This window comes from Bipolaris zeicola (genome assembly GCF_000523435.1).
Source record: "Bipolaris zeicola 26-R-13 unplaced genomic scaffold scaffold_21, whole genome shotgun sequence".
NCBI classification, from domain to species: Eukaryota; Fungi; Ascomycota; class Dothideomycetes; order Pleosporales; family Pleosporaceae; genus Bipolaris; species Bipolaris zeicola.
In genome coordinates, this window is record NW_006912070.1 from 95454 (window position 1) to 120212 (window position 24759).

The 24759-nt window shown below is 51.2% G+C and overlaps 11 protein-coding genes across 11 annotated transcripts; 7 read left to right on the forward strand and 4 right to left on the reverse strand.

Annotated features, from left to right (window-relative positions):
* Positions 1-2533: 2533 nt before the first annotated feature.
* On the forward strand, positions 2534-3650 carry COCCADRAFT_2219 (uncharacterized protein; the record flags this gene model as incomplete). The annotated part of the gene is made up of 2 exons (XM_007710713.1): positions 2534-2960; positions 3013-3650. The coding sequence occupies 2 exons, from the start codon at positions 2534-2536 to the stop codon at positions 3648-3650; spliced, it is 1065 nt and encodes a 354-aa protein (XP_007708903.1).
* Positions 3651-4056: 406 nt separating this feature from the next.
* Positions 4057-6206, forward strand: COCCADRAFT_87326 (uncharacterized protein; the record flags this gene model as incomplete). The annotated part of the gene is made up of 2 exons (XM_007710776.1): positions 4057-4421; positions 4472-6206. The coding sequence occupies 2 exons, from the start codon at positions 4057-4059 to the stop codon at positions 6204-6206; spliced, it is 2100 nt and encodes a 699-aa protein (XP_007708966.1).
* Positions 6207-6593: 387 nt separating this feature from the next.
* Positions 6594-7704, reverse strand: COCCADRAFT_2221 (uncharacterized protein; the record flags this gene model as incomplete). The annotated part of the gene is made up of 2 exons (XM_007710714.1): positions 6594-7226; positions 7312-7704. The coding sequence occupies 2 exons, from the start codon at positions 7702-7704 to the stop codon at positions 6594-6596; spliced, it is 1026 nt and encodes a 341-aa protein (XP_007708904.1).
* A 1371-nt stretch (positions 7705-9075) lies between these two features.
* COCCADRAFT_33920 (uncharacterized protein) lies at positions 9076-10106 on the forward strand (the record flags this gene model as incomplete). Its single annotated transcript, XM_007710741.1, has 6 exons — positions 9076-9112; positions 9322-9369; positions 9482-9514; positions 9564-9678; positions 9730-9911; positions 9967-10106. The coding sequence occupies 6 exons, from the start codon at positions 9076-9078 to the stop codon at positions 10104-10106; spliced, it is 555 nt and encodes a 184-aa protein (XP_007708931.1).
* Positions 10107-10789: 683 nt separating this feature from the next.
* On the forward strand, positions 10790-11359 carry COCCADRAFT_23517 (uncharacterized protein; the record flags this gene model as incomplete). The annotated part of the gene is made up of 1 exon (XM_007710727.1): positions 10790-11359. One exon carries the CDS (start codon positions 10790-10792, stop codon positions 11357-11359), a length of 570 nt encoding a protein of 189 aa, XP_007708917.1.
* A 1043-nt stretch (positions 11360-12402) lies between these two features.
* COCCADRAFT_87362 (uncharacterized protein) lies at positions 12403-13761 on the reverse strand (the record flags this gene model as incomplete). The annotated part of the gene is made up of 3 exons (XM_007710777.1): positions 12403-13389; positions 13445-13620; positions 13674-13761. 3 exons carry the CDS (start codon positions 13759-13761, stop codon positions 12403-12405), a joined length of 1251 nt encoding a protein of 416 aa, XP_007708967.1.
* A 376-nt stretch (positions 13762-14137) lies between these two features.
* Positions 14138-16134, forward strand: COCCADRAFT_2225 (uncharacterized protein; the record flags this gene model as incomplete). Its single annotated transcript, XM_007710715.1, has 3 exons — positions 14138-14398; positions 14454-14822; positions 14872-16134. The coding sequence occupies 3 exons, from the start codon at positions 14138-14140 to the stop codon at positions 16132-16134; spliced, it is 1893 nt and encodes a 630-aa protein (XP_007708905.1).
* A 172-nt stretch (positions 16135-16306) lies between these two features.
* Positions 16307-17003, reverse strand: COCCADRAFT_87338 (uncharacterized protein; the record flags this gene model as incomplete). Its single annotated transcript, XM_007710778.1, has 2 exons — positions 16307-16672; positions 16731-17003. 2 exons carry the CDS (start codon positions 17001-17003, stop codon positions 16307-16309), a joined length of 639 nt encoding a protein of 212 aa, XP_007708968.1.
* Positions 17004-18235: 1232 nt separating this feature from the next.
* On the forward strand, positions 18236-19585 carry COCCADRAFT_2227 (uncharacterized protein; the record flags this gene model as incomplete). Its single annotated transcript, XM_007710716.1, has 1 exon — positions 18236-19585. The coding sequence occupies one exon, from the start codon at positions 18236-18238 to the stop codon at positions 19583-19585; it is 1350 nt and encodes a 449-aa protein (XP_007708906.1).
* Positions 19586-20399: 814 nt separating this feature from the next.
* On the reverse strand, positions 20400-21809 carry COCCADRAFT_33926 (uncharacterized protein; the record flags this gene model as incomplete). The annotated part of the gene is made up of 1 exon (XM_007710742.1): positions 20400-21809. One exon carries the CDS (start codon positions 21807-21809, stop codon positions 20400-20402), a length of 1410 nt encoding a protein of 469 aa, XP_007708932.1.
* Positions 21810-23298: 1489 nt separating this feature from the next.
* Positions 23299-24733, forward strand: COCCADRAFT_87448 (uncharacterized protein; the record flags this gene model as incomplete). Its single annotated transcript, XM_007710779.1, has 6 exons — positions 23299-23448; positions 23500-23604; positions 23653-23836; positions 23886-24087; positions 24135-24202; positions 24267-24733. 6 exons carry the CDS (start codon positions 23299-23301, stop codon positions 24731-24733), a joined length of 1176 nt encoding a protein of 391 aa, XP_007708969.1.
* Between the last annotated feature and the right edge of the window lie 26 nt (positions 24734-24759).

The following is a 24759-nucleotide window of genomic DNA, read 5'->3' on the forward strand; positions in this document are numbered from 1 at the left end:
ATGCGTAGCTCGCTATTAACAGCAGTGGGTTAGTGTGGGTGAGTAGTGGTACAGGATAGGCTGACGGGAGGGGCAGGTGAGCGTGTGATGGTGGTGGCAGCTCACGACGCGACGAAACAGGCACGTTGGTAGGGTTTTCAGCAGCGCGTAGCGGCCATGTCGGTATGGTAGAGTGAGCGAGAGACCAGGAGGGAGCTGTACAGGAGCGGATTGAGCGAGGGAGAAGCGCGTCTGCAGGCCAGGGTCTGCGTTCTTTGACCAAGGAAAGAGAGAGTTTGTTGTGGAGGCTGGTATGATGATGGATGCTCACTGGGCGCTAGGCCGCATCCGGCACTAGCCCCCAGATGTCGCGCGAACCACGCAAATAATCTGCCTGGCAACCAAACAACCGAACCCTTGTTGTCAACATCGTCCATGCACGACATGCTGCTGCGAACACACTAGCCTTCCGCCACCCCCATCCTGTCTGTCCCTTCAAACACCTGCTCTTGACGATGCTATTGGCACGCGTCTCTACAGGGCTTCTTCCTGCTAATCAAACCACGACACCCCTTTCCCGTAGCCCGAGTCTTCATCAAACATGTGTTAGGGGCCTTTTTGACAACCCCTCTTGGCGTTGGCCCTTTGTTTAGCCAGCATCTGCCTTCATGGCCAGTGTCTCCTCCCGTGTTCGATACACTAACGGCTGCTCGCCCTCATCGTTCGTGGCTTCCGAGGCTGTGAACTGGATCTCCACTACCCGGTTGCCGTCGTGGTCACCGTCGTCCCATGGCTCAGCTGGTGATCTGATCTATCCGACAAACCACGCGGAAAAAGGAAACGCTACTGTTATATAACCCCAGGCGTTAGCCCAGCCTATGGAGGTTTCAATGTTACTTATTCTGCCCTCGCCATTGGAAATGAACGGCTAATTGATGCGTATCCATGGATATGTCCCCAATTACAGCTCATAAAACATATGCCTCTAACGCATGCACCCAGCAAATTACCACTTTGAAGACATTTCTTTTTAAGACTGAATACACTGATGTCATCACTCAGCCTCAGGTGTCCGCCAGGCCCCATGCCACAAGCATTGATCGAGTCCTCTTTAATTCTTGTCGTCTCCTCGATTTCGGTGTCAACTTTCCTTTCTACTTGATTCGCAATGGTCGAAATTTCCTCATGCACTGCACAGTCCGTGCTGACCATGTCATCATCTCCGATAAATGCGACTCTTAAGCAGGACCCGCCGGTCAAGCGGAGACGTGAAATTATATACCAGTCATGGACATATACCTTATGGCTTTGCAGACATTGTATGCAAGTATTGCGGACATGTCCAGGAACTCATCCGCGAGGTCAATCGCACTATGTCAGTACGTGACCAGAACAATACGAAAAAGGAACATGACCATAGCTTATACAGTACTAACAGAGTTGCGGTTGCATTGAGGCGATTTGTCTCGAACGATCATCAAGAACATAAACACATCCAAGATCTGTCCACTTTCATCCTTCCAGCTCCAACGCGGCCGAGCCCACCGACAATAACATGGGAAACAACGACATGACACTCTTATCACACCTAACCTACATAGATAAAGAAGGCAGCTATGATATTGATCCCACACCAACGACGACTTGAAGAGAGACACGCTCACATATTCGCTTCTGAGGTTGTGATGGAAAGCTGCACACGGCTACCACATCACCGGGCGCGTGATCGACATACGCGTGACACAAAGTGGGAATATGCAACGTCTTCACCACGATTAACTTCGTGGAAGCCCCAGAATATGTTTCCGTGCACTCTGCTTAGTTGCGCATACGGAGAGGGCTATTTGAGAAGCCAGATACATAACTTTGGTCGCGTGCATAGACACCGCTACATACTACTTGATGCTACAATTAGACCCTGGATATGACATATGCCAAGACCATCCTGTACGAGAATGCAAAGATCTCAGCACGTGAAGGGGTCCGAAGATAAGGAAGCGGAAAAGATCGGGTGAAAATGCACATGTGATGCCGCGCTTCTACAGTTGATGACGGATGCTGTCAAGTGGTACATGGGAAATAGGGGGGAAGACAAAACAACAAGAAGAACTAAAAGGTTCAGCTAAACTTTACGAGATCGAAGGCCCAGACATGTGACGAGAGTGCAAAAAAGAAGGATGATCGAACGTTGCACACACGTTCTCGCCCGATCCAGCTCATTGGTGGTCGGAGGGCTCGGCTATCAGACGTGGAAGACCCCTGGAAGGTGGCGCTGCTTCGACGGCGGCGCGCGCTCAACACTTTCACATGCAAGCCGTGTCGCCAGCCTTGGGATTTAGATTTTGACAGATTTGGCATAATGCAGTCTCAGCGAAACAAGGACGGCCGCTGTGCAGCCGCGAAAACTCAGAATGACCTCTGCAATTCCTCACAATTGTCCTCGCGCATCCTTTTGCTTGTCTGTTGTTCTCGCTCATCCGCCGTCAATCGTGGGTGAAGCATCGCGTTCTGATAGTGTAGGGAGCGTCTGCTAGCGGGGCGGTGGTACGACAAAATGCTCCTGACCGAATCGACAGAACCATCTGCGACTACTTTCGACTCGGTCTCTCCTGCCCAGATCAAAGACAGCAGCTTTCGGCCTAGTATGCTTTACAACGTACTTCCCACCGTGGTGTCGAGTCGCCTACCCACGATACCTTCGCTCCGCCAGTCTCTTGGCGATGTACGGAGTCGAACCTACTACAATAAATCCGATACCGTGACAGAATTACCACAGCCTGTGACGCCGCCACCGGGGTACTCCACCATGCCTCCAAGCGAAACTGTTTCACCATACAAACTTTCTGCTGCTTTGGGGGAGGCAGAAGTCGATTTTGCAGACGATGTGTCTGAGGGCCAGGCTTCTTCAAGGGCCATGCCCCTGGTAGTCCCTGGTGCTCAAGAGACGCGTTCTGGTGTCAGATGGAGATATGCTAGCCTAGGTTCGTGGTAGACAGTGTCTTGGAGAAATGGTCTTGCTTACACTACATCTAGGCATAAGTCTACTGCAACAGGCATCTCGAGAGTCAAACGCATCTTCTAGTGCCTTGGACGAGGCGTCTGCAACACTCATTCGACAACTATACGTACATGGCATCACCTATCTGCTTCGAGGACTCCCAGAGAACCTCACGCCAGAGGAAAAGCTGAGTCTACAGGCCGCCCTTCCCCAGGATCTTGTAGAATCAGTCAGTGATTCAAACACAGGCGCGCTCGTACGTGCCACGCCACAGAGCTCCGACGCTGCACAAAGGCCACCGCAGAATCCTACTATCATACACCGTATCACGGCAGCGTTTGTCCTGCAGACCTTTCTCTTCCTGCAGTTTCTGCTGCCATACATTCGGCTGTTCCTTTCGCATGCGTATCAATTTGAGAGGAAGCACCGAATCACGCAGCGAATCGTCAACACGAGTGTAGCGACTGCCGATGAATTTGGCCAAAAGGCACTCAGGTTCTCGCAGGTTGTATGTCAGATGAACGACGGTATGGTTATCCAGACCTTTAACGATTTGACCATGTGGTGGATAACTGGTGTGACGGGAGGGGTGCAACAAGGCCTCGCCGAGGGTCTCCGAACTATGAAAGCAGCGGAAGGTCAGCGACGTGGGGAGGTAGAGGAGGAGAAGTAGAAGTGATTTTTTTTCTTATTGGCATTGGGGGCGGCGTTTGAGCATTTTCACGGTTGCATAGACACATGGCTTTATGAATGGTAACACTCATGTTTACTTTTGGATTATTCTGCAACGTTGTTTTGCTGCGTTGGACCCTGAAGGAGGGGATTTTGGTGGAGAGGAAGGGCCTTATCTTATCGGCGTGGGCGGCGGGCTTTCTACTAGTATGTGGATTGTGCACGTACCCCATCGAAAAAGTGAATGGCAAAGTTTCTGGCAACTCGACCGCCGCACACTTCTCTCTTGTGCCAACCTACTTTCTTCATTGAGGTGCACAAAAAAATACTCGCATTCTTTTTTGTCGCATACTTTCTAGATACCCCTTTCATTCCTTCGGACTGCGTGCCGTCCCCTCTCCCACATCATGTTCGGCGCAGTAAAAAGATGCCCAGCGACCCTCTCGAGGAGTTTGGCGGCAATTTCAACCAGGACACTTCGCACCCCTCTTACTCAGACTTCTGGTCTTCTGAGGATACCGCTGCAGTCGTCGCGCCTCGCGAACGGTGCTATTGCTGGCTTCCATCACAGCGCAAAGTGGCAACAGATTGCGGCACAAGAGGTGGAACAGAGTGAACAACAGAATGAACCCGTCACACAGTTTGAGGATCTCGCCACTCGAGGGCTTGTCCATCCCAATGTCGTAAACACCATTACGAAACAGATGAAACTCACAACCATGACGGACGTACAGACCAGGACGATCAACGAGGCGTTGAGCGGGGTGGACATGTAAGACTCTTTGCTTTGTTCATTGGGAATTTTATACTAACATACCACAGCATTGCACAGGCAAAGACTGGTACCGGTAAAACACTCGGTTTTCTCATTCCCGTCATCCAGCGAATCATCCAAAACGACCCCAAGCTTGGCGAGAAACCCAGAGGCTACAAGCGCGCCAAACCCGACGATATCAGGGCCATTGTCATTTCTCCTACCCGCGAGCTTGCCGAACAAATTGCAGTAGAGGCTAGAAAGGTAGTCTCTGGCACTGGCATTGTTGTCCAGGTTGCGGTCGGAGGTACACAGAAAAGGTCCATGCTTCTGAAGACGCAGCGTGAAGGATGTCACCTCATGATTGCGACGCCAGGACGACTATACGACATCCTGTCTGACGAGTACTCTCGCATTGCTGCACCAAATCTGAATGCGCTGGTCTTGGATGAGGCAGATCGCCTGATGGACGATGGTTTCCAAAAGGAGATTGATGACATCAAGACGCTTCTTCCCGACCCCGCAGAGGTCGAGCGCCAAAATCTCATGTTCTCTGCTACGATTCCCCGCGATGTCGTTAACCTGGTTCGCCAGACGATGCGTCCCGGCTTCCATTTTGCCAAGTGTGTCAGTGAAGATGAGGAGCCCACACACGCGCGCATTCCTCAAAAGATGGTCATGGTGACTGGCTTTGAGAACAACATTCCCGCTCTCTACGAACTGGTTCTCCAGCAGCACCAGAAGGCTCAGGCCAGTGGTGGTCGCCCATTCAAGGCCATTATCTACTTCAACAGTACCGCCGAAGTCACGCTCGCGTCATCAGTATTCTACAAGCTCAGCGGCGGCTTCAAGCGCAACAGCCCTCTGTCTGGCCTCCGTGGGTTTGAAATCCACTCCAAGCTCTCTCAAGGGCAGCGAACAAGGGCCGCTGACGACTTCCGCTTCGCTAAATCTGGCATTCTCTTCTCTTCTGACGTAACCGCACGTGGTATGGATTTCCCAGAAGTCACGCACGTTATTCAAGTGGGTCTCCCTCGCGAACGCGAGTCGTACATTCATCGTCTGGGTCGTACCGGCCGTGCTGGAAAGGAGGGCGAGGGATGGCTCATCCTGACTCCTTTTGAGAAGCAAGAAGCCCGACGCCGTCTCCGTGACCTGCCTCTTGTCGACGCAACGCACGAACTCGAGACTGCCACCATTGACATGAGCCAGCCTGCTGAGGTTCCGGAGAACGTTGGCAAGATTCTATCTGACTGTGTTGAGGCGCACAAGAAGGTCTACCCTGACCATCTTGACGCAGCATTCCGTGGTCTGTTCGGAAGCTTCCAGTGGTTCGGTGATAAGCGAAGCCTGATTGAGGGTGCCCAACGTTTGGCAGAGTTTGGATGGGGAATGGAGACTCCGCCTCCACCACCGGCTTTTGTCATGGCTAGCCAGAGGCGATCCGGCGGCGGCAGTGGCGGTGGCCGTAGCGGCGGATTTGGAGGCAGGCCTGGAGGTGGCTTTGGCGACCGACGAAGCGGCGGAGGTTTTGGTGGTGACCGAAGGAGTGGAGGTTTTGGAGGAGACCGTGGAGGAGACCGTGGAGGATTCGCAGGTGACAGGCGAGGCGGAGGTGGCTTTGGAGGTGACAGGAGAAGCGGCGGCTTTGGCGGTGACCGAAGAGGTGCAGGAGACCGTGGAGGAGACCGTGGAGGATTCGGAGGCGACAGGCGAGGCGGAGGTGGCTTTGGAGGTGACAGGAGGGGAGGCGGCGGTGGATTCGGTGACCGCCCCAGAAGGGAACCTCGACTTGACTTTTAAGAAGGAGATGGGAAGAGAAAAGGGAAGCTTCTCTGAGCTTGGTCTCTTCCTCATGAAGTAACGGTCACGCCTCTCTTCTTTCTTTCGGGGGGTTTCTTTCTGTCATCACCATTGTATTATAATCTGTATACCCCCTCCTTTACCCAAAAAGTCTTTTCTTTCTTTCTTTTCTCATCATGTATTTTACGATCACTTCGCAAAAACACACAGAGACATGATCTTGAGTGAAGGATACAAGAAAAGAGTAAAATATCCTGTATCGGTTTATGTAACGAAATTTGAAGAAAAAAAAGTGGACTTGTATATCACCATTGTTCCTTGTCGTTTCCTCCCCCTGTATACCGCAAAAAAAAAGCGAAAAGAAAGGGCATAATTGCAAACCCTTAATCACAACAAATCCACCTTCTCCCTCTCATCCTCCACCACCTTTTCAAACTCTTCAAATGCTTCCTGCGACATGGGATACGTATGTTTCTCCTCTGGATACACCCTAGTCTTGACCTCGTCCTTGTACCTCTCTAGGGCCCCCAGCGCCTCGCCCCACACATTGCCATACTGCTTCACGAACTTGGGCAGGAAGCGGCCTGGGGGAAAGTTACCTAGCATGTCAACTTGCACAAGGACTTGGCCTGAACACTTGTTACCGGCTCCAATTCCAATGGTCGGGATGCGCAGCTGTCGCGTGACGAGGTCTGCAACTTGCGCGGGTACGGCTTCGAGCACGACTGCGAAGGCGCCAGCGTCTTGGACGGCGAGTGCATCTGCGAGTAGGTTGAGTGCTGAGGCAGTGGTTTTGCCCTGGACGCGGAAGCCACCGAGGGCGTTTTGGCGTTGGGGGGTTAGGCCGATGTGGGCGAGGACGGGGATGCCAGCGGAGGTTATTTTAGCGATGGTAGGGGCCATTTCGGCGCCGCCTTCTAGTTTTACGGATTTGACGCGGCCGGTTTTGATCATGGTGATTGCGGATTGGAGGGCTTGGGTGGGGGAGATTTCGTAGGTGCCCATTGGAAGGTCGCCGACCTGAGCAATCGCATGTTCGTTAGTTGTATATGGGAGGAGGATATATGTTTTTTGGTTTGGGGGATAAAGAGGGACAAGAACGTACAGTAAAAGCGGCTTTTGTGGCGCGCGCGACAGATTTACAATGCAGAAGCATTTCTTCCATTAGGACTTCACTTGTGTCTTCCATACCGAGGGCGACCATGGCGAGGCTGTCGCCAACGAGTATCATGTCCATGCCGGCGTGGTCGGCGACATGTGCGCTGGGGAAGTCATGAGCTGTGACCATGGTGATGGGCTCGCCCTTGCGGTAGAGTGCCTGCAGGGTGTTGAGAGTGACGGGTTTGCGTGCGTTTGTGGGCGGTGTGCCCAGCGGGGAATGCGAACTCCATCGTGCTTGTGTGGCGGACAGTATGATGCGCGGTATTGTTAAGGGTGAGGAAGGTCGTGGTGTAAGTCGTGAAGACACTCGTAGTGTCTTGGATAGCGCACGCGACATTATGGAGGCACCGGCAAGGCTGCAGATGGGCGGGTGGTATTTTCTAGAGGGAAAAAAATGTGTCGCAGCAGCGGAGAGAATAAGGAGGCAGGGTGGTCAGCCATGATTTAGTGCGGCGAGCGTTCTCTTATGCTTTGGGACATTGTGATGATATCTTCAGCGAAGTTCTGAGCAGACGTTGTTTAGAATGAACCGAGGATCATCGTTGGCCGAGATAGACAGGGGTGTGGTTGGTTCCTTTGTGGCCAGATAGGTATGTAATCACTGTAATTCCCCGAATTGAATGCCAAATATCTAGGCTCTCAGCCATCTCCAGCAATTGGTTTCTTGATATTTTCCCTCCTCTTCTGTTTTGCAGCACATGTCTTTGGTGGGGTCGTCGTTGTCATCGTCGGACAAGCGGTGAATTGGTGGGCGCAACCTCGGGGAAGCTGCGGCATTGCTCCACACTGATTGGGCCATGCCCGCCTTGGACTGCCAGAAACGGTGTCCGAACAAGAGAAGATGGACGAGTCGAGCAGACTTGTGGCTGAGGCCTTGCAGCCTTTGTTCTCTCTCTGCCTACAAGGTCGGTAATGCTTTGCACATCGAGTCATGCAATCGAGTAATGGCCGGTTATCCAAGGGGTCCCTGGACTGGCTGAATGATGCATAGCTGGATCAATGGACCGTGTCTGAGTACATGCTTGGCTCTGATGAATTCGAGTATGTATCATGAGTAGAAAGAGCATGCACTCTGTGATGCAGCTCCTTATGCGCATAATGACTTTGGCTGTGACAAGTGTCCAGTCGCTCGTCATAAGGTAAGGGTTGGGTCGACATGTTCGGGTACCTGGTTAGTGTACACTACGCAGACGTCAGATAAATGTCGTCAGATAGCGAATCGTCGCGCATCTCAGTCATAAAGAAGACTGCACAATAGGTGTGTTTGAAAGTATTCGATCGATTACTCGGCGGCGTGCGATGTCTGGCCGATGGCTGGCCCAGGTGAGACGTGCGCAAGCGTGACACGCCGCCGCACTATCATCATCGCTCGTGATCTCGTGACGACTCCCTCATCTTCGTGCCTCGCGCCTGTTTGTCCCTGACTCCCAGCACGTTGCGCTCGATAACCACGGTTCCAAAACCCATACACGCAATTCATACCGCAGACGACCAAATCGAAACCTCCATTTGACCAACACACCACCTGCCCTCTCCCAGCCACGGCGCCCCTCTTCCGCTATCGATAGCCCCGCCGCCCACTCCACAACAGCTCCGCCGCCACTCCGCCCTGCGCGACCACGCTGCGACCTTCCTACGACTCGGCTCTGAATACAATCACTGCGAGAACAAGACCCGATATACTCGCTTATACACGTCCTGCGCCAAAATGAGTTCGCCAAAGAGACGTATCGAGACGGATGTATGTGGGACCTAAACCCCCTGTCAATGACTGTTGGACGGACAAGAGCTAATTGAGCACCCTGCCCGTAAACACAGGTCATGAAGTAAGTCGCATAGACTCCCTTTGCGCAATATGATACTAACAAGTAAATAGGATGTATGTCTAACAACCTAGCATCCATTGCAGCAATTCGCGCCACAGTGATGGTGACACAAGAATGCCAGCTGACAGCGCCCAGGCTCATGAGTGATTATGAAGTAACTCTAGTCAATGATAACAGTGAGCCATCGTCCTTTCACCCCATGAACACTCTCCGCTAACATTTCCTAGTGTCAGTTCATCTTACCGTCGCATCCCAAATGCTCCCAACTGCTGACATGTCCTAGGCAAGAGTTCTATGTCAGATTCAAGGGTCCGTCAGAAAGTACGTCGGAGTTTTCCTGTTTTGCCTACCGCGTATTAATCACCAATAGCTCCATTCGAGGGTGGTCTCTGGAAGATACACGTCGAACTGCCAGACCAATATCCCTACAAGAGCCCCAGTATCGGCTTCGTCAACAGGATATTCCACCCAAATATCGATGAGCTGTATGTCTTTTCCTTATATCATCGCCTCGAACCATCTTCTGACATCAATAGCTCCGGCTCCGTCTGTCTGGACGTCATCAATCAAACCTGGTCGCCAATGTACGACATGATCAACATCTTCGAAGTCTTTCTTCCCCAACTCCTCCGCTATCCTAACCCAACCGATCCTCTGAATGGAGAAGCTGCTGCTCTTCTTATGAGAGAACCCAAGAGCTACGACGCCAAGGTCAAAGGTATGTACAGCAGTAAAGTACTAGTGAATGCAGATCAGTAACTAAAAAAAAATAGAGTACGTCCAAAAGTACGCCAGCAAAGATACTGCCGAAGACTCTGACAAGGATGATGGCGACGATGACGAGATGAGCTCAGTCGGCAGCTACGAGTCTGGTGATGAAGATGGAGCTGCAGGCAACATGGATGATATTTAGATGATCATGCTGGGTTTGACCTGTCTTCCCCTATAGCCCGTTTGTTTGCTTTCTCATGGCTGGACGTTCAAGGCGCTAGTGTGGCGCACACATAGGCTGGATTTCTTCATCTTTTGTTCTCTTGTACTACGCGGGTTGGGTCAGCGACCTAGTTTTAGGCAACAGCATTCTCTGTTATGCTCCTTTTCGTATATGAAATACCAAAGCAGTGTTCCTATTAAGCGTTCAATGAACATGTCATTTTAACATGCTATCAAGTCTCCACAAACTTCCTTTATGCATTCCACCACTTTCTGTTCACCTAGGTTCATTCCTTTTTACCCCTAATCGGCCTTGCCTTCTCACGTATGTTTGTTACCAGTGTATTAGTCTTAGCCACCACCAACATCTGACAAACAGATAATATACCGCTAATATTATGATTTGCGACTGCTCATTGGATGCTCATAGTCACTGCTGGATGCTACTACCAAAAGGACATCCTGTCACGGTGAGCGTGAACTGAACTGACGTCACAAGATGCCACATCGTCCCTTTCACTTTCACTTAACACGTCGTTGCTGGCATGTATATAAACCCTCCTGTTGCCAGTCTAACCCCTTTCATCCCCCCAACAAATATCAACTTTCAGTGCATTCCTTCCACGTGGTATTGGTTCAACCCCTGCCTAAGCAAACACTCAAATGGCGCCTCGCACTGAGCATGAGCCCGAAAAGCATCACCGCATCAACCCTGGTGCTAGAGATCGTCAATATCTCAACGCACACACTGGTGCTGGTGTCAATAAACATCGCCCTGTCAGCGGTAGAGGAAACAACCGCGCCAGTTCTGCTTACCAAACAAGCCACCGCCATACTTATGTCTCGTATCCCGATGTACGTGCCGTAGAGCATCCCAAGATCCACGACGACAGCAATGTCACTGGCAAACTTCATACCCAGCACTACAACACTCATCTTCATCTTCCCAACAACACTGGCCCCAGCTCTCCAACCACCACCACTACCGCTACTCCCCGTCCTCTCACCACCAAACCCCCCAGCACCAGCATCATCACCAACCGCAACATCATCCCCGTCCCCAGACCCCCTCTCCTAGCCAAACGACGCCGCTGCATCGACCCCGTCAAGCGCGCCTTCACAAACCACAATCTACGTGCCATCATGGCGGATAAACCGTGGCCGACGCAGCGCAAGAAGGCGAGTGCAGAGAAGATGGTGTTGAAGATGGGGATGAGGAGGGAGTATAAGTAGGGTTCGTTAGAGTACTCGCTCGCTAGAGCGCTCTTAAAGAGTCCTCTTAGAAAGTGCGAGGAAGATTGCGAGGAAGAGTGCTCTTAAAAAAGTGCTTTCATGGGTGGGGGGAGGTTATGACCCAAAGATAGAGACAGAGGGTTGGATAACAGTGAAAGTAGGACTGCGGGGATTTAATGAATCAAGGGAAGAAAAAGAAAGGGGCGATTAGCCTCGATTATGTAATTAGGTGAAAGGAGTAGGGTGAATTAATCGAGGGATTACATGTTATGGTGCTGTGATTTTCATCGCGTGACTGATGAGTGAATGTTAGGGGGTTTGGGGTATAACTGAGGGTTTAGGTTGTATGAGATTAACAGTGGCGAGGACACAACAGTAGTAGCATACTAGTACTACAAATCGGGTAAAATTCGAGGATATACTGCGGAATTGGCACATATACAACGAAACATACTAATCTAAATTGATTTGATATTTTCCACTGACTACTAAAAGAGAGTAATCTTTTCTTACTTTATTTTCGCTTGTACTTTTACCCCTTTAAGAAGTATTTATAAAGTAGTTTTTTTTTAAAAAAAAAGTATCTTTAACAATATTCAATAGCTTATAGCTCTATAGTAGAAAGGGCATAAAGATATATATAAGAGACTGATATAAAGAGAGGGTAGGTATAGCTATTAAATGGTATAGTGTAGAAAGGATAGTTTTTAGTATAGAAAACCGAGTAATCTAGTGTTTGTTACTTCGTAAGGTGTCCCCTGTATGTTCCGTCGTATGTGCTAACTCGCAGTACGGGTAAGATGATGAGGTTGCTTGTTACCAATGTGTGATAATCACAAGAACGCCCCCAAAAAGTATGCAATAATTGTGTCTAACGCTATTCGAGCACTTAGGCTCTTTCTTTTTGAGAGCGATGGAATTTTACGCTGCAACTTTAGATACAAGTATATCTAGGTTCGTCTCCGTTCACGATCCCTCACAACCAGCAGCACTCTCCAATCCACACTCACACATACTACTCATACCGACAGCCACCAATGCACTCACTTCTCCGCCGCCTCATCTGCAATCAAAGCCTCAACATCCCTCTCCATAAGCCACGCCCTTACACTCTCCATAACTGCACTCAGCGTCTGACCCCCCTGCATCACATCATCCAAATCATGCACCGTCGTCCCGCTCCTATGATCCGTGACACGCTGTTGTCCCCAATTATACGTGCGTACCTTATCACCGCGGCCCATTTTCGCCACGCCGATGACGCTACGACGCATATTCGCCATTTCCTCTTCGCGTTTTTCGCGGCGGGATTGGGCGATGCGGGAGCGCAGCAGAGTCCAGGCTTTTTCTTTGTTCTTATGCTGCGACCGCGAGTCTTGCATTGCGACTACGGTGTTTGTGGGTGTGTGGGTTAGACGGACTGCAGATTCGGTCTTGTTGACGTGTTGGCCTCCTGCACCACTGGCGCGCATGACTTCGACTTTGACTTCCTTTGGGTCGATGTAGTAGTCGCTTTCTGGGTCGTCGAAATCTTGTTCTTCGGCCGAGTTTTCTTGTAGACTGGGGAGCACGTGGACGGATGCGGCGCTCGTGTGTGTCCGGCCTTTGGTTTCGGTAGCGGGCACGCGTTGCACACGGTGGACACCAGCTTCGCATCTGAAAACACCGTATGCGTTTTCATCTTCTACTTCGATGATAGCTTCTGAAAGTGGTATCCCGGCTTCTGTCGTGCCGTTTACGTTTTCGTATTTTAGGATGTTGGTCCTGAAGCCGTTGCGATTACAATAGGCCTGGTACATGCGAAATAGGTCGCCGGCGAAAATGGCAGCTTCTGATCCGCCTGCACCAGGTCTTATTTCCAACAAACATGGTAGATGCGCAAAAGGATGTACAGGTACTAGTGAAGTAATGAGGTTTTGTGAAGCATTGGCGAGTTGGGTTCGTGTTTCCGCAAGGTCATCTGAAGCAAGTGATCGTAATTCTGGATCGGTGGATGAATCTTGTATCATCGAGGTAAGCTCTGCTACAGACTTAGTCCAGATCAGTATCCATACTACTCGTAACATGTGCCTGCTCTATGCCTACCTCATTGGCCTTGTTCCATTCTCCCAGCGCATTCACAATGGGACTGTACTCGCCCAACTTCTTCGCCGCACGCGTATCGAAGCCATTGGACAGCTTTTCTGTGAGCACTTTGTGCTCGGAAGTAATTGCCTGGGCTCGAGCAAGGAGGGCTGGTGGTATGGATTCAGGTGATGCAGCTTTTGTAGTAGTATTAGCAACATACCATAGAACATATATTCATACTACTCACCCGAGCTTTGCAGACGAACATTGCGCCTAAGAAGTGGCCTGCCTATTCGTGAAAGGCAGTTCCGACATATCCAGGGCGCTGCAAGCATAGTCGTAGACATGCGCAGAATTTCAATTGTGACGGAATTCTCAGTCTCCAACGCGCGCATTCCGATCGGTTCGGAACGCTTTGCACGTGACGCAGTCTCTCACGCTCGCAAGGGTCACACCGCTTTAACCACCTTCCGCATGCATATCGTTCGCGCCTGACTAGAAACGTCATGGACACTTATCGGAGGCCGCTGCACCCTGTCCCGAGGTACTTATCGAGCGAGATCGGCACTGCAAGCGGCATCGACCATCTCCGGGGATAACCGTCGTACATAAAAGAGCTATGTCAAGTACTACATTCATAAACTTTCCTAGTATTCATAGCAAAAAAAGCTTCAGAAGCTGCCCCCAGAGCTCCAGATACCTCCAGACATAATGCCTCCTACTCCACGACGAAGCAAGAGGACCAAGGCCAACCATGACCCGGAGCCTGAACCTCAAGCTAAGAAGCAGCGGCTTGCAGAAGAAGCTACTGTTGCAGGCAATCCAAATGTGTATCCTCATCCTGAACCCCAGTTTGTCCACTTCCCCAGCCGGCGCTCCGTGCTACACAGCACAAAAGGCATCGTATCCAGCACCCAGCCACTCGCCTCGGCAGCTGGCATTGAGATTCTGAGGAAAGGCGGAAACGCAGCTGTATGACGTAATCTATTACCCATTACCATGTGCAAATAACTCACAACTGTACCAGGATGCAGCTGTAGCTGTGGCGGCAGCTATCAATGTCACGGAGCCAGGCTCCACCGGTATTGGTGGTGACATGTTTTGCTTGTACTACGATGCAAAGACGAAGAAGGTATCGGCGCTGAATGGATCTGGCCGCTCGGGCGAGAACGTCACACTTGAGAAGGTCAGGAAAGACCTCAATCTCGCGGATGGCCAGCATGGTCAGATACCAATGGATCACGTGCTTGCGGCCACAGTTCCCGGTGCAGCAGCAGGATGGGTTGACTGCGTTGAGCGCTTTGGTAGTGGAAAGGTCAGCATGGAGGATGTCCTTGCGCCTGCTATTGAGCTTGCAGAGAAGGGCTTCCCAGTGTCTGAGCTCTCTGCAACCTTTGTGAGTAAACCCAAATGCTTTCAAGAGATGCCTACTGAGACTGTGATAGTGGGCAGCTAGCGAAGCTGACATTCGACGTGCTTCACCCAACGGCCATGAAATGCTGAAAAAAGACCCATCTGCCAAAGATGGCTGCAGGGCACCGAGAGCAGGTGAAATCATGAAGAACACAACCATAGCGAATACATTCAAGCTCCTCGCCAAGCACGGAAAGAAGGGCTTCTACGAAGGAGAAGTCGCGGAACAGCTTGTAAAGGTAGTGCAAGATCTTGGTGGTTACCTCACTCTGGACGACCTCAAACATCACGCCGAAACCGGGTCTGAGCCTGTCGACCCCATTTCGCTGAAGTACACGGGTCAAGGAGTAGGAGAGAATACTAACGGCGGTATCGAGCTGTGGGAGCATCCACCAAACGGCCAGGGCATCGTAGCTCTGATGGCGCTAGGCATCATCCAAGAGCTGGAGAAGCAAGGCAAGATTCCTAAATGGAGCGTCAAAGACCACAACAGCACAAGCCACCTGCATGCTCTAATCGAAGCGCTCCGAATCGCCTTTTGCGACGCGCACTGGTTTGTTACTGACCCCAACGTGGTCAAGGTACCTTCAGCAGAGCTCATTTCAGAAAAGTACCTGGCAGAGCGCGCAAAGCTGTTTAACCCGAAGAAGGCCATTTCAGCGCCAGTCCACGGATCGCCGGCACATCTGCAAAGCGACACGGTGTACTTTTGCTGCTCGGATCAAGACGGCAACGCCATTTCCTTCATCAACAGCAATTATGGCGGCTTCGGCACCGGCATCATCCCCAAGGGCTGTGGCTTCACGCTCCAGAACCGCGGCGCAAACTTTAGCCTGGACAAGGATCATCCCAATGTTCTGGCGCCGAGGAAGCGACCGTATCATACCATTATCCCCGGTCTGACCACGTATATTAACGACGGGAGCTTGCACTCTGTGTACGGTGTCATGGGCGGCTTCATGCAACCGCAGGGTCACGTGCAGGTGCTGCTGAATCAGGAGGTGTTCAAGCTCAACCCACAGGCTGCGCTCGACTCACCGCGTTTCTGCATTGGAGCCGGCATGCCGAGCGCAGACGGAACTATGACGGACGCGACCATTTACTTGGAAGAGGGCATTGATGCAAAGGTGGTCAAGGAGCTCAAGGCACTGGGACACAATGTGGAGCAGCTGAGTGGTTACAAGCGGGGCATGTTTGGCCGAGGCCAGATAATCAGGCGGCACGAGGATGATGGCGTGCAGGTTTGGAGCGGAGGTAGCGATATGCGGGGAGACGGCGCGGCAGTGCCGTTGTAAGTTTGTGTGTGCGTTGACAGGTGGCTCGTGGAGTTGGGTAACGTCTAGTCATGAATTTAACGTCAGTTACGAACAACCGGAAACTATGGTCCCGGAAAGTTGAATAAACGGGTATCGTATTCACTCTATGCTGTCCCTGCGTCGAGTCAGCGCACGTGTCTTTAGCAGCCAATCATTGCCCCAATGGCTTTGTCTTGCCATTCCTCTTCCTCCAACTCCGAACTCCGTTGTCGATCTCCTCTATTGTCACACCATCCCTAATAAGCTGCATCGTGACGCCTAGGACCTCTACATTTTTGTTCCTAGCCTCGTCGTCAAAGAAGAGCATGTCTTCATACTCGAGACCGCTGTCCCGGTGTATGCGCTCAAAATGCGTAGTCTTGTTGCCTGGGTATATTTGCAGGTGGTCAAAGTAGTCGATTGCGCGGGATGAAGAGCCGGAAGGGCTGGGTATCTTGAGCAGCTTAAGCATCTCGCGACCGAGATCCGGGGCGCAGGTGCGAGAAGCAGCGCCGATGAGGATATTCTTAGCTTTGAGCTATGGCAACTTGGTTAGTTGTTGTTGTGGTCAGATAGGGGATATGGAGCAGTCGTACTGCTTCTAGGATACCCCCAACGTCAGTGTAGAAGCCGAAGCCCTCGCCATATCGGTCCTTTGCCTTTAAGCCGCCTTCGGTAGGCTTAAGCGGGGCGGTAACATGCGTGTCTACCCAAAAGGGCCAGAGAGTGTAATCGAGGTCGAAGACGACTATTTTTGGAAGTGGCAAGCCATCTGTGAATGTGGCTGGCCACCGGACCTTTGCTGGGGACGCTGTGGTGGTAGTGGTGTCGGAAGTGGGGGTGTTGGTTGAGGGAGCGCGGCGGGGCATGGTTGGTGTTGGCAGGCGCACGCAGCAGTGGTAGTGAGGGTCTTGTTAGTGGAATGACAGCTGAAGGGGACGCAAGGGTTGTTAGAGACAGGAAGTGGGATTCGGCCAGATTGGGTGTTTTAGTCTAGGGAAACAGCCGCGTGTGGCGCGTTGATCGCAAAAAAAAAATATAGGCCGATGACGTAGACGCGTTGAATCGGCGTATCTAGGTATCAGGTAAAGTAGTGATATCGTAAATAGATAAAAGGACCACAGCGCCAAACATACGCTGTGCCGGTACATATTTCGCATTTCCCCCGCAAGAAGAAGAGTCAGAGATACCGACCCTGGTCCGAATAGTCGCTACATGGCGACCAGCCATATATTGCCGGCGCAGTACATGGGCCTTCGGGTGCAAGTATGGCGGATGCCGATTAGATAAGGAATAGCCGCGACAAAAAAACAAAGACAGCGAGGGCTGAAACGACAGGTAATTTCCAACAGGTGGTTTCCAGCAGAGGATTGGCGGTGACGGGGGCGAGGGCGAGCACATGGCTATATCTAAGTGTAGTATCTAGTAAACTCTGTTTGTGGTTGAGGGAACTAGGCCTCGGCTGATATGGGGAACAGATGGTGGTGGTGGGTATGGGTATGGGAAGTTCCCAAGACAAGACGCCTGTTGCTGACCACACGTGTATTACGTCTTCGCATACGCGGTAGCGCTATTGGCCGCTTATAATTAAGATACAGCGAGGCTTCACAGGGCACATCCAGGTAGCCATGGCGAGAGCGTCCCAACATGTGCATCCATATGAACATGGCTGCAGTGGGCCGGCCGTAGCGACATGGTGCAGCACTGGTCTGGCGCACCTTCCCCTTTCAGTCGGCCAGCCACTAATACGTACCAGCCCCGCAAATAACGGGCGCCGGAAGGAATCCCGCCTGACTTGTCGCCGCAGCGTCAACAACCCTTCTACTACTACACTCTTCTCGCACACACGCACACACACAAACGCACCCATATTGCCTGCGCACTCATGTCGCCGTGATCCCGCTGTCTCCCGGGCCTCCATGGCGGCAACAGGTGCTCGTTGTACAATCTCCAGTCGCGATCAACAACAGATCGCTTGTCAGTTCCTTGTCACCCCTCCGCAATCTCCACGCGTGCACTTTCCACCTCTGCCAATTACTACACAGCGGCCCATTGACCTCCAGCACAACACCGGGTGACACCTCGCCAATCATCCGCCACCATGGCCGACTTCAATGAGACAAGATCTCCCCTTACAAACGACAATGTCCAGGCCTGGGCCCGTCATCACTTTGCCGCGCCCTTTCGCGCTTTGCCGCGTGCTGCCAGGTTGCAATGGATCGAGTTTGACGAAAGCTTTACTATCAGCAGAGCTATCTGGCGCTCTCTCGGCCGCTCTACTCACAAGCAGCTACTCGTCATTGGCGGCTACGCCCCAGGTCCCGCCGGCGACGACGATGAACCCATTGACCGTGTCACAGCCCACGTCCACGAGGACGAAGCAGAGGTCAGCTTCTATCGCATTACCGAACTCGAAGATGGCAGCAGTGAGCTGTTGTCGGTAAATAGCACCAGCACCGTTGCCTTTCATGCCCCATTTTGTGACGTCGGTGACGATACCGGTGGTTCAAAAGCAATCCACCGCGTATCTGCCCTCATTCTTTACTATTTTTTGGCAGCAGGCCACGTGAAAGAGCTATCCCGCACACGATCAGATCCTACAATGTTTACCAGGAATTTTCGCGACGCCTGTCTGTGGGTTCAGAATGAAGGCGAGCGTCCATTACTACCACCATCGAGAAAATCAGAACCTTCAACACCATTCGAAAAGGATCCAATTACTGTCCGGCCGAAGCGGTCCTCTACTGTTTCAACCACTCGTCCCGTATCTGATGAATATCAACATCCTCCAATGAAACGCGCAGCAACAGACAGCCTAAACATTAAGATTAAACGCGAACGCGACGAAGACTACCCAAATATCCCTCCATCTGCCATCCGACCGAAAAAGCACCCCCGGCGCACTCTCAGCGAGCAAATCGTTGTCCCCTCAAAACTCCAGGAATCTACCTCAATAGCATCCTCAGGATCTATTCTCAGCCCACGCAGTCCCGCTCCGGAGCGCGTCAACCGCGCCTTAACCGACCGAATTAATCACCTCAAAGACGAAAACGCCGGCCTCAAAGCTTCATTAAATGGCCTGGAATCAGAAAAATCCGACCTTCAGCAGCGCATGGCTAGGGAATCCCACGCATATCGTAGCATGCAAATCGAATCCGACGCCCTAAAACGCGAAGTAGAGGGCATGAAGCGCGAAATGAACGCCATGAAAGAGCGCTTAGAAGGCGTCGAGTCTTCTGGCGAAAAGATGCGCCTGGAAGTGCAAAGATTAGTAGCGGTAGAGAACGCGAGTAAAGAATTTCGAAAAGAGCTAAGAGGCGAAGTAGACGGGTTAAGAGGACGCATTGAGCGAAGCGAAAAGGAAGCCGAAAACGCGAAAGAAGAGCTATTGGCTGTACGCCGGGGATTAACAAAAGAGTTGAGCGAAGCAGTTCAGAAATGGGGCGCGTAAAGAAAGAAGAAAGAAAGAAAGAAAGAATTTATGACTTGGATACGTTCAAAAATGTACGGGCATAATCTTTGTTTTTCTTTGTTTTTCTTTTTTTCGCTGAGCCCATCGTTCTTGCTATGGTTTCTTTCCTGGTCTCTCCATCCTGGTCCTGGTCTGGTCTGGTCAGTTTAGACGCGATATCCGCGCTACGATCTTCCCCGCCCGTATATTCCACCGGGCAATCCCCCGATGGCGCTTTTTTTCCTTTTCCCTTTTCGTCCACCAATGGGGTTATATATGGTACTCCCGTGGTCCCCTATTTTTCCGTATTTCTTTTCCAATCTATCTTTGTGGGCCTTTTATTTTATATTATTATTCTATTCTTGGTATATATGAAGCAAGCGGCATTCCGTCCTCATCATCATCATCATCGTCGTCGTTGTGATTTTTCTCAGTTTGGAAGGAGGGCGGAGAGGACAAAGGCGTATGTATGCATGCATGTATGTTTGTATGAAGCAAAGGTTATTAGGTCAATCTTCTTTGAAGGCTGTTTAGCAAAGGTACATATGGAGTTGAAGTGGAAATCAATTTTGTTCAAAAGCAAAAGGAGATATGTGAGCAGAGAATAAGAAATAATTGTATCATGCATTGAATACAATTTCATATACACCCCCCCCCCCCAATCTATCTAACGAGAGAAAAAGAACCTAGTCGAACCTTGTAAATGCAAAATCTATACTCCCCTTTTTCTTTTACCCCATCTACTTACTCACACTACAACTCCTCCAACCAATCCACTTCTAATAAACATTTCAACTCTCCTCGCACACCTCTCTCATCCCTTCCGCCCACCAACCTCCCCACGCACCTGTCGCTGAACCCCAGACATCTTAACCGCATACTTTGAACTAGCAAGACCAAGCTTTGGTTCATTCCCCGTCACACGTCTGGCAGCTGACATAGCATTCAGAGCACTAGCATCGCGCTTAGAACGGCGCTGTCGATGCGTAGTAGTAGTAACAGGGGCAGCAGGAACGTCATCAGTATCAGTTTCAGTCTCAGTATCCGAACCATCTTCCTGAGACGATGACGACGGCGAAGAAGAACTGGGGGAAGAAGAAGACGACGACGACGATGACGACGACACAAGCCCTATTTTTCGACGTAGAGGCTTGGTAAGCGGGGATTTGCGGGGTAGTCCGGGAGAAGTCGGAGGAGTGAAGTAGGAGGCGTAGGAAAGAGGGGAGCGAGTCTCGCTTGATTCAGCGGTCGAGGTTTGGGATTGCGAGGGGCTAGGTGGGGAGATGACGGGCGTGTCGTCTAGGTCTATGAGGTTGGGGGTTGGGGGCAGTACTACTATAGTCGATTTGGCAGTTGAGTGCTCCGGTCGCTTGGAAACGCCACCGATCTTGTGTATCTCGCCGCTGGATGCATATCGGTCTTGGAGTCTGCGAGTGCGGAATGGTAGCGGTTCTGGAAATGAACGAGCGGGAGGAGGCATGTTTTCAGCAGGCGGCTCTAGACCGTCGCTGCTTGCTCCTCCGCCTACTTTGCGCTGCATCCAAGTTAGTGGCTTGGCAGGAGACACTGCATTTCGTTCCCTCCACCACCTGGGGGTGCCGCGGGTGAAACCTAGTTCGCGAAGCTTTTCGGTCCCAGGCATTTCGTGCTTGTATTTGCACCCTGTGTGCATCCATCTGCATTCGCCGGTTGCAATCCAGTGTGTACAATATACTTTTTTCGAGGGTTCTGGGCCGGGGTTAGCGTTGTTGTACCCAGATCGCTGGGCTTCCCTATGGTACACAGACGCCACGGCGTCGGCTAGCGACGACTGGCGTTCGACCCCGGTGGTGGACGGTGTGCCGAGGTTCTCATATGTACCAAGTGCTGGTGATTGCGGCGACAACCGGCCTGGGTGACTGAGAGCTGTGTTTGTGTTCTGCGATTCAGTCCGGACATTGTGGTCGGGCGCGAGATATTGAGGTTTCCCATCCGGAGAGCAGTGCGAGGGCCCATCATTGGAAATGGGTGCTTGGACTGAAAGCATAGAGAGCGCGTCTTTTGTCTCCTTGAATAGCTTCCAGCCCTGGTCTGACATTTGACGATGCGTAAGTTGCCGCGGAATCCCCTTGAGCTGGAATGGTAGCTGATCGGCTGGTATGAGTGGCACCATGGTATTTCCGCGGAGAAGATAGAAACGGAGATCTCCTGGTAACGGACAGATGTTCTGGTGTTGGGTGGCCATGGTGGAAACGATATGTGCTATACTGGTAAGTAAAGATTGCGAATATGATGACTGGATAGGAAACGAAAGTTAAAATGCAGAAATCAGAGGTCCGATTTATTCGCCATTGGACGACTGTGCTTGAGACAGCAAGCAGAAACAATAGACAAGCCAGCAAACGGCTTGCCATCAAGGTGCAGGCACCCGACAAGCTGTTGCTGATGGCCAATATCCGCATCGCTGCCTGCTGCCATCTTGATTGTGATTCATATCTGCTTGGAGATGAGTATCCGGTAACAGCAAGCAAAGATAGTAGTGCAGAGCAAGCAGAGCGTAACTGTGCGAGGCCGACATTTGCTCGCGGCTCTCGTCAGGGTTGGTGACGTCAATTGTATTCACATGATGCAAGGTGCGACAAGCTCCGAGACCTGCTAGCAAGACGTTTGACATGAGGCTTGGGAGAGGCTGCTAGTTATTCTGCTGGGTTCATAAAGTCAGGAGGAGAGTTCGGAGATTACCCCAGCCAGCTGAGAGTAGGGTACGTAAGGTTTGCTTTGCAGCTGACTAGTAATCATCCGCAAGAACCCGGCCTGCTGCATTGGCTCCGGCATTCATGACTACCGGAACGCTAAATTGCTTGACAACACCACTCACGCGGCACGGAGCCTCCCAACGTAGCTCATGCTTTGTGGCCGCGACGGCATGTCGCCCTGTTCAGGGCGGTGATGAGCAACCCACGTCTCCACGCTGTCATCCCTGTGTAGATTGATTGGCGCCTTGCTCAAATCTGCCGAAACAGACTAACCTTACGTACCCCAACACCAAGCTTGTTCTAACTGCGCTATCACCTAGGAAGCCCAACATTTGAGATTTTCCATACTCGCCTCGGAGCCTCTCAATTGTACCAAGCCCGCCTTGCTGCTGTGGTACCTCTTCCTAGCCTGTTTCACAACCCCCACAGTCAGCATTCTGACAGTGTGGATAGGAAAAGGTTACTATACAAAGTTCCCTCTTATGAAACAATCACCTTTCGGCAGTCGTTTTCTGGCACCTTGCCTCAACGTCTAATCCCTGTACCCCACGTCTGTATACCAATGCGCCTCTTTCATATGAGCTGTTCATCATTGCCCATCTGCCTGTGTATACGGCTAATGTGGCGCTGATCAAGGTCACTATAATGACTCGGGAAACAAGTATTGCTCAGTCCATGCCACCCACGAGTCAGTGATGAACGAGATCTCCGTTACTAGGCCTCCGAGGTCCACAGCGCCTTTGCCATCCTAGTCCAAGCAATGTACCGCTTGGCTGGGTCACGCGGTAAAGAAACCGAGGCTTTAGTGTCTGTCTAATAACCCTGCTACTCTTCCTCACGTCCCCGTCTTGTACCCTCAGGACCCTCTTGGAAAATACCTCTTCCTCCTAACATGGACCTTTTCTAGCGAACCATGACACGACGCGTGATCCACAAAGCTCGACAACTGACGATAATCGAACGAAGAGCTACACCACCATGACATCCGATAACCGGAAGCAAGAGGTCCTCGCCGTAGCAGTCCTTTTCTTCGTCTTGACATGGGTCACTGTCTGCTTGCGAGTCTATGTACGCCTATGTCTGAGAACAATATGGGGAAAAGATGACTCGTACATGGTTGCAACACAGGTACGTACACTGCCCGCCTGACAATGCTGCGACATTAACCGAACTCTACAGCTAGTGTTCACTATTTACCTCTGCTTCCAGATCGTTGCAGCGGTACATGGGACTGGTCAGCATCGATGGCGTCTAAGCGATCACAATGCAAAGACCGCACTACTAGTCAGTCCTTTGCCTTCTGTCTCAACCCCACCTACTGACTCAAGATAGTTTTGGTACTTGTGTGAAGTCATGTATGTAGTGACCAATGGCCTTCTCAAGTTCTCCATTGGATACTTCTATCTCCGAGTCGCTGTCAAGCGAAACCACATCTGGTGTATAAGGATACTGATGGGAGGCACTGTCCTCTGTTGCTTGATTTACTTGTTTTTGGTCATGCTGCAGTGTTCTCCTGGTAAGTCTTGACTCAAGACTTGTATGTCATTTGTGTTGATGATGTTCAGTCTCGGCATTTTGGGAGATACATCCTGCTTCAGAAAAATGTATACCAAAAGGCCCAACTCTAGGTATCAGTTACGCTCTCGCTGCTATCAACGCCACGGCCGATTGGATATTGGGATTACTTCCTTTCTGGATGGTCTGGGGCCTGAACATGAAAACGAAGACGAAGATCGTGGTTGCGTGTATCCTCGCGTTTGCTGCTATGTATGTTGTCCGTATTGACAGCTTACCACGTGCTAATGAGCCAATAGTGGGAGTACAGGCACCGTCGTCCGCATGGGATACATACACACACTCTATGACGGCACTGATTTTCTCTGTATGCATTACCGCTTTTCGTCATATAAAACAGTGGCCTTTCATTTGCTAACTGCGCTTTCTAGATGCTACAACTGATGTCGCCATATGGAGCACAGTGGAACCTGGTATAGGAATCGTCGCAAGCAGCATCGCAACCTACCGACCACTAGTATACCACATACTGCAACTTCTCGGCTTCGCAGACGCACCATATGAGCAAAGTACATCCTTCGAGTACCCCAGAAAAGGCCGCGATTACCGCCGCAGCCTGAGCGTATCGGATCTCGTGCCTACGGAAATGGGAATCATGACCTCACACGTCACAGGCCCCGCTCCAGCGGGCTGGGGCAGCGCCCCCCGGACTCCAAAAATTGTCATTCAAGACGACATATCGCCGCATAATACTACGCCAGACGGCCAGATCTTGCAGACGGTATCGGTTCACCAGCAAACCGAAGGACCCCCAAAACTCGAGCTGCGGGCCAGCTTCCATAATAATCTTGCTAGAGGCAGTATGTTTAGTCTTGGAAGATTTCGAATACCTAAATGAAATAAACACTTTTGATTCTACTTACG